At 34.9% G+C, this 13,704-nt stretch overlaps 1 protein-coding gene across 1 annotated transcript; it reads right to left on the reverse strand.

Annotated features, from left to right (window-relative positions):
• Positions 1 to 9,355: 9,355 nt before the first annotated feature.
• LOC141628894 (uncharacterized) lies at positions 9,356 to 10,077 on the reverse strand. Its single transcript, XM_074441981.1, has 2 exons — positions 9,635 to 10,077; positions 9,356 to 9,548 (listed from the first exon to the last, which is right to left on the reverse strand). The coding sequence occupies exons 1-2, from the start codon at positions 10,075 to 10,077 to the stop codon at positions 9,356 to 9,358; spliced, it is 636 nt and encodes a 211-aa protein (XP_074298082.1).
• Positions 10,078 to 13,704: the final 3,627 nt, after the last annotated feature.

Genomic DNA, 13,704 nt, shown 5'->3' on the forward strand with positions numbered 1-13,704 from the left:
ATTTTTATATACATAACAATGGCCTCGACCGTGTTAACTGTACACGTCCAGAACAACGGTTTGGGTATATCCGTTTTACTTTATATTTCATTTTGTTTGATTTTACCTCCAAGAAATAAAGTATCATTTTCATATAGATAAAGCATTATTTTGTTTGATACGATTTTTCCCTAACCCACCTGCTGCAACAGAAGAAAAAGTTTACAACAGAAGTTTGATATATATAACAGCAAGACAATAATTACACATGACGTAAGATATCTTGATTGGATTGCTGATATTTTCACGGCTGCCGGGAACGTTTTTTGGATTTGCTAGTCTCCTCATTAACCCAAATACCTTCATCATGATCATCCCGTGTATATATGTTTGGAATGTTAACATTTTCAACATCATTACCAAATTGCGATATAGCACTGTGATCAAGTCCTTCAAATTCGACGTCTTCATCATCTGGAATTCGGTGATGGCAAGAGAAAACAACTGACCACTTCTTATCCATAGGATCGGTAACATAAAAAACTTGTTTTGCTTGTGACGCTAATATAAAAGGATCGTCCTTGTTTCCAAACTTGTCAAAATTTACTAATGTGAATCCTAAATCATACTTTCTAACACCATTGTTGTTGTCAACCCACTTGCACCGAAATAGAGGTATCTCAAAATCCATGTAGTCTAAAACCAATATCTCTTCAATAACTCCATAATATTGCCTTGTACCCAAAATAGGATATTTATCCTTTGAACTAGCAAAGTATATTGCCTCAGAATCTACGCAAACTCCACTGTTTTGCATTGTGCTCGTCTCATCCTGAATGCGGGTGTAGAAAGTGTACCCATTGATCGCATACCCGCTATAAAAAGTTGCACAAGCATTAGGACCGAAAGCGAGATGTCGTAGGCTGGTTGAGCAATCATCAATTGGGTTGTTATCATTGTAAATTGTAGCCTTAAACCAGTCACTAAATTGCTTGTAATGCTCATTTGCATACCACCTTTCGTTCTTATGAGGGTGTTTTCCCTTAAGGTAACTCTGATGTTCCATACTGTAAGGCTGGACATGATCATCGTTAAATAGAACGTATGTATGAGCTCTATGTTGTATGTCAGATGACATATCCTTGGAAACACGACCCCTTACACCTTTTCCATTCATCCAGTCACTATGACGATTCGTAGGAGCTCCAATTAACTTTTCCAAGGAGAGGTACGCGTAACAATACGAAAGAGCTTCATCGATAATTGCTCGCTCAGCAATACACCCCTCTGGACTATGCCTATTAGATGTGTAATCCTTGTAAACTTTCATCAATCATTCGAATGAGTACTGATATCTCAAATACACTAGCCCGAGATACAAAACCTCCCGGACTAGGTGAACAGCCAAATGAACCATGATAGTGAAAAATGAGGGAGGAAAATACATTTCAAATTGACAAAGACTGGTGACGAGGATCTCCTGCAAAGTTTCCGCTTCATCGGGATCAATGACTTTACTGTTGATTGATTTGGAGAAATAGAAAAATCTAATTATAGCATGTCGAACCTTTGGAGGTAGAATGGAACGAACGGCCACAGCTAGTAGTTGTTGCATCAATGTATAACAGTCATGTGACTTTAAACCAGTAAGTTTTAGGTCCTGCAACGAAACAAGGCTTCTAATATTAGATGAATAGCCCTCTGGCACCTTAATACCATGCAAGCATTCGCAAAACTCTTTTTTCTTCTTTTTTGAAAGATGTTGAGTTGCAGGCGGCAAAAAATCCGATTTCCTTTTGTTTGAGCTGCGAACTCGGGCCTAATACCCATCTCAACCATACCATCCCTAGCTTCCTTGTTGTTTTTTGTCCTACCCGGGACATTCAGCAGAGTATTGATTATATTATCACAAAGAATGTGCATAAAATCTAGGCAATGTCTAACCGGGAGGTCACGCCAGTATGGAAGTTTGGTAAAAAATATGGTTTTTTTTATAACCACGAGTAGACAACTTAGGTCCCTTCTTCCCATACATTATCTCAATATCTTTCACTTTCTCATATTCTTCATGACCAATCAAAATCTGAGGACTCCCACGTTGCTCAGGACACCCATTAAACGCCTTGTGAAGCTTACGATAATGATGATCAGGGCATAACCATCGACGATTTCCCCTTTACACATGCTTGCGAGAATGCTTAAAATATTCTGGTTCAACATCCCCCCCCCCCCCCCACACACACACAATGGGCAAGCCTCTTTCCCATGTACAGTATGTCCAGAAAGATCGTCGTAAACGGAAAGTCGATTCATTGTACACAATAACATAGCTCTCAGATTGAAACTTTCCTTCTTATAACCATCAAACACCGGTATCCCTCTTTCCCACAGAATCTTCAGATCATTTAGAAGTGGTTCCAAATACACATCTATGTCATTTCCAGGTTGTCGAGGACCAGATATCAACAAAGACAACATCAGATACTTCCGTTTCATGCAAACCCATGGGGACAAATTATAGATGTCCAACACAACTGGCTAAGTATTGTATTGGGTACTCATGTTTCCATGAGGGTTCATTCCATCTGTGGAGAGAACTAGACGCAATTTCCTTACTTCTTTGGCGAAGTTAGGATATTTAACGTCAAACTCTTTCCACTGTTGACCATCCGCTGGGTGTCTTAACTTTCCATCTTCAATCCTTCCACTATTATGCCAAGTCAACATTCTTGCATCTTCTTCATTCAAATAAATTCTTATGAATTTTGGTATTATTGGAAAATACCATAACACCTTAGCTGGGATCCCTTCCTTAGTCTTATAACGCCATACAGAGCAGCGCAGACATTATGATAATTGCTCATAATCTTTATGGTACAATATGCAGTCATTGGGACAAGCATGTATTTTCTCATATTCCATGCCCAATTCTCTAATCATTTTTTTAGCCTCATATGTCCGACTCGGAAGAACATTATCGTCAGGAAGCATGTCACATAGCAAAGCTAGAAGATCCGTAAAACTCTTATCACTCAACCAATTTGCGCCCTTCAAGTTATATAACTTTACCACCGCGGACAATTTGGTATACTTTTTACAATCAGTAAATAAAGGCATTTCAGATTGACTCAACTTCTCGATTAAATCATCAGCATTTATTTCCCGATCACCGGTAGCTTCAAAATTATCGAATCTATCATCTTCAGCAAACTTCTCATCTAAAACAACTTCAGGTGTAGGTGAACGATTGTTTACACACACATCATATGCCCCATCCCCTATATCTAAACCAACAGCTTCATGTGTATGATTATTTACCTCTACATCAGATTCCCCATCCTCATCCTCTAATTCTCCATGAAAAATCTAACGCCTATAATCTCTACTGAAACTATTTTTTTCTAAGTGTATTTTTACATCTGGGATAGGCAAAACCTTAATATTACCACATCTATTACAAGGGCAGGGGATTGATGAGTGGAGATGAAAATTTTCACTAACGAAATTGTAAAATTCAGCAATTCCATCATTATAAATGGGATCACCAATTTCACCATCAATCATCCAAGTACGACCCATATATAAGCCAGTAGCTATGAAAATGAGATTACCTTTTTTAAGCTATAAATATTAATGACGGCGACGACGGCAAAGATGACTTGTTCACCATCAGTCATTCTATTATTAATACCTTTGAAATTTCATTTTTTTTAGAGTTGCATAATCTAGGACGGTTTTTATATGTACCATTGTAAATGTGCAAGCATGCATGAGGTGAATAATGGTCAAACAACCAATAAATAAGGCATGCATTGGTAAACTAAAATCGCAAACTTTTCAGTTTTTACAGTGGATCTGTTTTTACAACGGTTTTAAGAAACACCATTGTTAATTGGTGTAATATGACAACGGTTTTAAAATAACCGTTGTTGATATATGTAATATGATAACGGCTTAACAAAGAACCATTATCATCTTGTCTTATTCTTATTATAACGGTTCCTATTCTTAGTATCTTATTATGCCGTTTCCATTCTTTTTTATTATTATAAGTAGAAAGTTAGTCATTAGAATATTTTATTTGGTGAATTACATTTGAGTGTAAAGACTTAATTAGAACGTAGTAATAAATAACATAAATAATTCAAATTTAATTCAAATAAACACCATAATCAAAATACAACTCATAATGTCAGATAATAATTAAAGACTTAATTAGAATCTGATGAAGAATTAGGATAATCTTCATGCCCAATTTCGGCATAAATCAAGTCGTAGATCGATTCTTCATCATTAGCGGGCAGCACAGCTGGTGGAATGGCCTCTTTCTCCTATGACATAAGCACGTTGGCAGGAATGTGATGCCTCCTGTAATGTGTCAGCAGATGATGATCAACATGGGTCGCAACCCATAGATAAGGACCCTTTTGTTTAGCATCCGAATAAAAGTCCTCTTTCCCCGCATCTTTCTCCGCAAATCTAGCCCCTAATGATCTTGCCTGACGGAAACAATCATGGCAGTTGGCTTCGTCAAACTCGATAAAAGCGAAGCCTACAAAACCTTGCTTCTTTGTAGACACAGGGTACAGTTTTTTAACCGCAGTGAAACCGGAGTCATGAAGCATTTGCGTCAACCACCCAAAATTAGGGTTTAAACCCTTTCCATTCCCATCATAACGAACCGGGAGATTATGGAGAATGCAAGTGAAAGGCTGTGCGTAACGATAACGTGATTGTAGCTCCGATACACTAGCCATAATTTTTTTAGAGGGAAATTTAGACAGAAATTAAAGAGTAAATGTTTGATAATTTAGATTTTGAGCTAAAACATTATGAAGACATATTTATAGAATTATTTTGGTCAAATTGAATATTTAATAAAGTTCTGATAAAGTTTTGAATGCAGTAGTTAAATTGAAAAATCAAATCAAATACTGACAATGGTTGAATTGAAAAACCATTATTTCATAATTAGAAAATAATAACGGTTACAAAAAACCCGTGGCTATAACATAACAACGGGTACCATAAACCGTTGCTGGTGTTAATTTAGTAACGGTTTTCAAAATGCCGTTTTCTTAAACTGTTAACGGTTGTCTAACAACCGTTGATAAGAGTGATTCTATAACGCGTTTTTGGGAACCATTAAACGTATTTGAGAACGGTTTGTTAAACAGTCGTTGTCACATTATAATAACGGTTTTTGAGGGAAACCGTTGTTCTTATTAGCGCAATCTAGGTTTCCGCCAATATTTGGAAAACGGTAATCTAAGTGTCGTTATTAAATGCATTAAACCGTTGTGATACGCTCCTTATTGATTGCCAGATTTTGTGTAGTGATGGCAAAACTAAACATATCCAGAGTTTATTATTCTAAACCTTACACCTAACTATTCCATAAGTATTCAAAACCACTTCAAAAGTACGTATTATTCAAATCCTTTAAAAAGGAAACCTTCCAAGAAGGCAATTTCTAAAAAAAGTAACTTTCTATAAATAGAATCTTACTTAGAGTAAATACCTTCTCAAAATAGAAATTTTATGAAAATATTAATTTATGGTGTTATAAATAATGTCATTTAAGAAGTTAAAAAAATATAAGTTATTATCTTATTACCAAATTGGGTAAACCAATTTAAATACTAATCCATTAGTTAAAATGATAAAATAATTTTAGTCAAATACTTCTAAAACAGACTCCTAACACATTATGGAATCATATGAAAAATGACCATCATACCATTCTCCATAAATTAACTTCAAAACCATTATTTACTCGATTTAAACAAAATAGTGTTTTATTTTTATAAAATCGAGTGTAACTTCAATACTCATGACATTTTACTTGAGTACTGTTTATAACATCTACGGCCAGCATGTAATATTTCGTAAAAAGATCTACACATTTGTTATATGAACCAAATTAAAAACCAGATTATCGTAAAAATCGCAAAACACCATTTCAATTATTAAAAATAGTTTATGACAATAAAGTTTCCCAAGAAAATTTGAAACATTCTGGAATTAAGTAAAAACACCAAAAATAATTTTCCCAACAACTAAAAATTGTAAATACTATTTATTAAAATTGTATTCCTAAAACAGCCATAACTTTATTTTATTTATTAAAAAAATAATTCGACCCAAAATAATTTATAAAAAAATTTATATCATTCCATAATGTATTATCAGAGCTAATAAAATAGGTTTCGTAAATTAGAAAAATCGAAAATGAATTAATACCTAATAAACATCAAAACCGCTGAAACATTGTATAAATCATAATAATTACTAATAAGATTAAAAGATCAAAACTTTTAAGTCCCAAAGTCTTAAAATTTTTCATAAGACCATAATAAAATCATAAAGACGAAATTATACCATGATTAGTAATTTAAAACCCTAAAAATCGATATATTGCGATTATAACAACAACATTAAATCTAATAAAAGCAATACTAAATATGATAAATTCATAATAAAAATCAATATATGAATTAAATATCATAATTTGATTAAAACAACGATAATAACAAAAAACAAGCAACTACTCAACAATAACTAATAAAATGCCGAGTCATGCCCTTATGAGTTACCTCTTATTCGTGTTCCAAATCGATGAAATACTCGTCCTCGTACGGATCTTGACGATAGCCTCCAAAAATCAATATTCATATATGATTAAATCATATACTAATTAAATAAAAACCAAAACTAAAAATGCGACAACGATTAAGGACGATAATTACCCTTAGAATATGGACGAACGGATGATGAAAGAAGATCGATCTTAATAAAGATGCAAGAAGGCAAGCATGTACGTAGAATTTGGAAATAAAGAAACAAGAAGGTAGGCACGTACGTAAAATTATTAATGAAATCCCCGATTGATGTCACGGCACTTTTGTGAGAAAAGTAGGGTATATTTTCTGCATATTTTTTGTGAATGGAAATTATATAAGATAATCTAATGAAATAATCTAATTAGGAGAGTTTATGAATGAGTGAAATGAGAATAAGATAAGAATAAAATCTCCTTATTTATCTTATGAAAAATCAGTTAAGATAAGGGTTAACACAAAAATATTTTTTCCATTTTGTTGTAAAAATAAACAAAGGTAGAAAAATAATAATAATACTAAGGATTTCAAATAAAAGAATAGAAAGGATAAATCTAGTTAAATAATTAACTTGTCTATTAAACAAAAATACAGTCCATATATTAATGGCGCCAAAATCGATATTTCCGATTTTCGCTTACAAAAATGTCACTTAAATAAAAAGTCGGTCCGAGAAGAAATCGGATTGAAATAAGATTTAAAACGGCATTAATTAACGATTTGTTCAAAACCAGTAAATATAAGTATTAAAATTTAAATCTTATAAACAAAAGTTAAATAAGTGAGATTAAAAAAATAGCGGGTGTTAGGCCCCGTTCTTTATGTCTTTTGAGAGCTGAACTGAACTGAGCTGAACTTAATGGAGCTGAACTGAACTGAACTGAACTGAGTTCAGCTGAACTGAACTGAGCTGAACTGAACTGAATTGAGCTGAGCTGAACTGAACTAAGCTGGTTTGAGATGAATTGAACTAAAATAATATTAATATTAATATTAATATTAATATTAATATTAAATAATAATAATAATAATAATAATAATAATAATAATAATAATAATAATTATTATTATTATTATTATTATTATTATTAGAAGAAGAAGAAGAAGAAGATTAATAATAATAATAATAATAATAATAATAATAATAATAATAATAATAATAATAATAATAATAATAATAATAATAATAATAATAATAATAATAATAATAATAATAATAATAATAATAATAATAATAGTAATTATACTAATTTGAATGATTAACTAGGTAGCCATCATGAACCACAGTTCACCATCAATCTAATTAGATGAAATAATTGAGCACCGATTTTCTAGATTGATGTTCAAAGTCTAACCGTTTATCATCCTAATTTGACTGATTAGGTAGTCATCACGAAGCACCAACAATCCTAATTTAATTAATTAGATAAATAATAAAAATTGACAGACCCTAATTTCATATTTAACAAATAAATCAAATTTGGTTGAATAATTAAAACTCAAAAAATAATTTTAATAACTGATAACAAGTAAATTAATTTATTATTTGATAAGTTAGAATCCATCTTGTAAGTTTTAAGTCATTTGAGCAATTAAATTCAGTTCTAGGGAAAAATATTGATTTAAGAGTTCACTTGGTTCAGTTTTAGGTGAAAAGGGTACAAAATAGAACGTTATGAAAAAGTGTATGTGAAAGAGTAAAGTTCGTATATGAAAAAGGTATTAATAATAGTAATATTAAGATTAATAATGTTATTGATAATATTATTATTAATTAATATTCATATTCATATTAATAATAATAATAGTAATAATAATAATAATAATAATAATAATAATAATAATAATAATAATAATAATAATAAACTATAATAAAAACAATAATAATAATAATAATAATAATAATAAATATAATATTAATAATATTAATAAAAACTATTAAGTTTAAGATTCGCAAAATTGAAATTGGTGAATTTTATGAAATGAATCAAGTGAATCGAAATGAACTGAATGGAATGAATGGAGATGAGCAGAGCTGAATCGAATGAATAGAGCTGAGCTGAATCGAATGAGCCGAATCAATAAATAGAGTCTTGAATGAATCGAACTGAGTGAATAGAGTTGAGTGAATCAAGTGAATCAAAATAAGCGAGTAAAGAACATGGCCTTACAGAACCATCATTTGGCATGTTAATTTTGGGTTTTACTTTTAGCTCTTTGCAATTTTCTAAGTCTTAAATCTGAGATCATGTGATTAGAAGCTCCTGAGTCAATTATCCACTCATGGGATCTGACATTGACAGTGCTGCAAGAGATAAGTGCCATACCTGAAAAGTTGGCTACCATTTCATCCTCAGGTTCAGGATAAGTGCCCATACCTTTCCCTTTTTGGTTGCTAATTAGTTGGTAAAACTGTTCAGTAGTCAGAGTGATAGTACCTGACATCCCAGCACCCCTTTCACCAGTCTTAGCATTAGCAGCCACTTTCCCTTTGTTGGGGTATTTCTGAAACCTTCCTTTGCTTGCCCCAGCTTTGTATCTCTTGAATACAGTTCCACCATGCTCATGAGTACTCTTAAAATTAGCAGCTTCATTCTTTGGGGAAAAATACTTGGCCATGGGATGACCAGCTGGGTAACCAACCACTCTCCAACACTTCTCTCTAACATGGCCTTTCTTTTAGCAAGCAGTGCATTGAGGTCTGGTGTCACGTGGAGTCTGATCAGCATAGAAGGCAACATTCTCAGCTTTAACTTTCACACTGGTCTTGTAATTTCTTCTCTGTGCTTCTTCTTGTTGAAAGATAGCAGCTGTGCCTCCTCAACTATTGGGAGATGAGCCATTATGAGAACATTGCTTCTCATGGTGGCATAAGAGGTATTCAGACCATTGAAGAACTTAAAACGTTTCCTTTCTTCCTGCTCTTTGTGTTGAGCATCCAGGAAACCCCTATATCAGGGATCATTTCACTCAGAGGAGGCCAATCATTCATCAGCTTAATATTCCGCCATAGAATTTTGAGTCCTCTGAATTACTCACAGATAGTCTTCTCTCCTTGCTCTAGATCATCCCGCTCCTTGTTCAGCCTGAATTTTCTAGCTCCATTGCTCACATAGAACTGCCTTTTGAGATAATCCCACATGTCTTTTAAAGTTTTAGAATACATCACATATTTCTTAATCTTTGTTTCTACATTATGCAGGATCCAGGATATCAAAAGACTGTTGCAGGTCTCCCAAGCTGCTTCCCTTAAGGGATTGTTGGTGGGTTTCTTCACCAAACCAGTCAGCATACCAAGTTTTCTCTTGGTGCAAATATTGATTTCTATTTCCCATTTACACTCATGATAGTTCTCAATTCCAGAGAGTTTAGTATCCACCACTATGGAGTATGTACTTTCAGCTAGATTGAAATAGAGAGGATAAGAGGTTTCTATGATTGCATTTGCGAAAGGGATAAGAGATTCATAATTGCTCATTTTTGTTGATGAAATATTTGAAACAAAAAAGAAAGATAAGAAAAGAAAGAAGGATAGAATGTTTATGAATGAATGAGATTCAACAAGCCAACGTCCAGTTTATATAAACGGGATTTGTACTTCAACCATTAATGCCCAATTAGTTAGAAACACTAGATAAAAAGGTGAATTTAAATACACACTTACTTCCTATTTAATGCACATACAAGGCTATTTCATTAAACTACAATGCTAATTGATGCATCTTTATGGCTACTACTATCATGAGACTTAGTTAGAAACACTAGATAAAAAGGTGAATTTAAATACACACTTACTTCCTTTAGACCCACCTTTGAACCAAAGCGTGCCTTAACCCCGTTGTACATGTCCATATGACGTATCGGGTAGATTCCAGTATTACGCTCCACATCTATGTTAGAGTGCGTAAGATACAACTTAGGCACCAAAAGCCATGCAGACGCCAGCTTTGGAATCTTACTTGAAAGCGTAAACAACAAGGTCTTCTGATAAAGGAAAAATAATGACAAGTAAATAATCTCTCACAAAAATTAGACGAAAATCAGCCACTTTATTACGAAAAGATCTGAAGACATACCACAGATTTAACATGGCGAGAATAGTCAGTTGACGTAGGCATCAAGTGCATCACTTCTAACAAGTTCTTCGCAACATAGTAACAGAAAAGAGGTGGCAAGGGGGTAACAATAGGAATGAAAACCAGTACGACAATGAAAACAAAGACAACAATGAAAAGAAAGATGAAAATGAAAAGAAAGACGCTTAGTTGAGAACAGCCATGGTAATTTAAGAATCTTGAAGGACTTACCAACTTCACGTCTACAAAGTTGAGATCCAATGAGGCAATTTGTTCATTAAATTAGGTGACCCGTATTAGAGAATAAAATCCTGTAATAATTAAACACTTATTTCATGCATGTACAGTGTTGTTTAATGCACCTAGATTGGTGTTTCATGCATCTACAAGGTTACTTCATGCATTCATAAGTTTATTTATGAACATACAACTTCATGCATCTACAATTAGAGAATAAAATTGAAATGAAAAACTTACGTTAGTTGTATCTGTCAAAAATAGACGGCAAGGGGATTTACGATCTTTGAGTTTGTTTCGCTCATTCAAATAATCACACCACAGAGAAATAACATCTGTATGAACTCGACCACCAAGAAGCAAACTCTTCATACGATTTTGTGTGAGAGTCTTGCCCGCATGGCTAAACAAAACCTCCCTATACAATTATGAAAACATGAAACCTTAGTGTTGGACAAAGAAAATATAATACATATATGCTGAATAAGATAAAATAAAAATATATAGGAGAGTGATACGTACTCTTCATCTAAGTCCTCTGAAAATGCATAGTCTCCTACCAGTCTTTCCGACTAACTCAAGTCACGAACCATGTCCACGTTTCTGATAAGGAAAAGCGGCCGGTAAACATCCGCGACCTCAACACACCTCTTAGGGAGTACCTTCTTAGTTTGCAAAGTCTCAGTTGGGGAATCTTCTACTAGGGGAGAAGGGGGCGCAGTTGGCATTTCATCCAATGATACTTGAGAGGAGATAACTACAGGCGATGATTGGGACGAGATCGAAATTGGCGATAAAGGACGAACTACTGGAACAGGCGGCGTAGTTGATGTGCTTGCATAAGGAACACTTAGCAGCCGACCCCTGGTTGTTGTTAACTACAGTAGATGGCTTGACAGCCGACCCCTGGTTGTTGTTAGCTGCCGGTTTCTGATAAGAGTTACCACCATTGTAGTTCGATCCACCGTTGTTATTACTCTAACCTCCTTGGTTATTCTATGACCCAGTCGGCCTGTTACTAGCAAAACTTTGAGACGGACCCTACGAAAAGCTTCCTTGCAATAGCCTCTGAAAACCTCTACCCACAGCACTAGTACACTCATGCCTCTTATGGCCCATACCGCCACAATTATAGCAAGAGAGATTCTAGCTACTACTACAACCACCACGACCACGCCCATATGGAGTTCCACTACTAAAACCCGATCCCGATGAGTAACCCTCGCCTAGTTATGGTTACTGTTTTGTATGGATTTTGCGCAAGGCGAAATCAGGTCAAGGTAGGTCTAGGCAGAGTTAACTAGCTTGAATTAATCTGCGAATAAGTATGACAGGGTATAAAATTTGAAGAATAAAGTACGGTAAATTAATAAGAGTAAGACAAAGAATTTTGTACGTGGAAAACCCTTAAATGGGAAAAAACCACGGGCACCAAGCCAGGAGAGGATTTCACTATAATATTGAATAAATCGCACAAATATCTGTAAGTCAGCTTGTATTTCAGTATTGCTAGTATGTTGCTAGGATCTTGTCTTATATCGTGCAAATGATCTAAGTGCTCTTTATATAGTCAGATGTTGAACGACTGTTAGATCTTCCTCCATCAATGCTGAATATCCTGCCTTAATTAGCCGGAATAATGCTCATTATTACTCCTTTAATTGCCGTCTTTAATTGCTAAATCTTTCTAATTAATGCCCCAATTATTGAGCGTATATTCGTCTATAATATGATCTCTTGGTCGAATATCGTCTTGATATTTTGACCGTTGTCCTCTCCATGGCCTGGCGCATGCCTTCTTGTGTCCAGGTAGCTTGACGTCCTGACACCCTGATGGTTAGGTCGAGGTAGAGTATCTTTCAGGGACATATGCGGATTTCCAGGCCTAGCAGTTACCCCTCTTGTAACTCGGCTGACCACCACCCTCACTCTCGGCCTTTCTCTTCTCAGGACCCCTCTCCTTGTTCTCCTTGGCCATTTCGACCAATTTCTCAGCTCTCCCTGCTCGCTCATAAACTTCCTTAACATCTGTAAGGACCCCAACAGGTAGCTTCTCCATTATCTTGTAAGTCAACCCCTTCTCAAATCTCAGTGCCAAGTTCTCCTGATTCAGCCCCATATCCTCTGCATACCTAGACTTCTCATTAAACTTATGATAGTACTCAGCCACAGTGATATCCGGAGTCATCTTGAAATCATCAAACTCCTCCCTCAGCTTACTACGAACATGTTCAGGTACAAACTCTCGGCGCATAACTCTCTTAAACTCACTCTATAGTATGGTTGACTTCCCCTGCTTCTGATACAAATCTTAGGCACTGTTCCTTACCTTATCCCACCACTCTCCCGCAGCATCTCTCAAGTAGAATGCAGCTTATTCCACTTTGAACTCCTCGGGACAATGAACCACATTCAAGATGTTCTCCATCTCTCTATGCCAATTGTCGAGCAAAATTGGCGCACCGGTACCCATATACTCTTTTAGGTTAAAGCGGGCTATCGTAGTGCTCATCTTGGCAAAGTCCACCCCGGCAACTTTATCTTTCCCAAATTTCTTTAGGGCTTCGGTAAGCGCCTCTTGATGCTCAAACATCTTGACTATATCATCTACACTCATCTCCTACACCCTAGTGTACAAAGCAGATATCTTTGGCGGTATCTTTAAGCTATAAGAGAAGGGACACACGTAAACACATAGCCTATGGCTCAAAGCGTATATGACTTGTACAAACCACACTCGATCGAGCAAATAAACCCACTCGATCGAGTTGAGGTCACTCGATCGAGTTCCC

This window comes from Silene latifolia, chromosome Y (genome assembly GCF_048544455.1).
Source record: "Silene latifolia isolate original U9 population chromosome Y, ASM4854445v1, whole genome shotgun sequence".
NCBI lineage: Eukaryota > Viridiplantae > Streptophyta > Magnoliopsida > Caryophyllales > Caryophyllaceae > Silene > Silene latifolia.

What these genes read in the sequence shown, in the direction of transcription:
- LOC141628894 (XM_074441981.1), bottom strand. Translation starts at nt 10,077, where the DNA reads ATGAGCAATTATGAATCTCTTATCCCTTTCGCAAATGCAATCATAGAA. An exon ending in GGAGAGAAGACTATCTGTGA is followed by an intron (nt 9,549 to 9,634) that starts GTAATTCAGAGG and finishes TCCCTGATATAG; the next exon opens with GGGTTTCCTGGATGCTCAAC.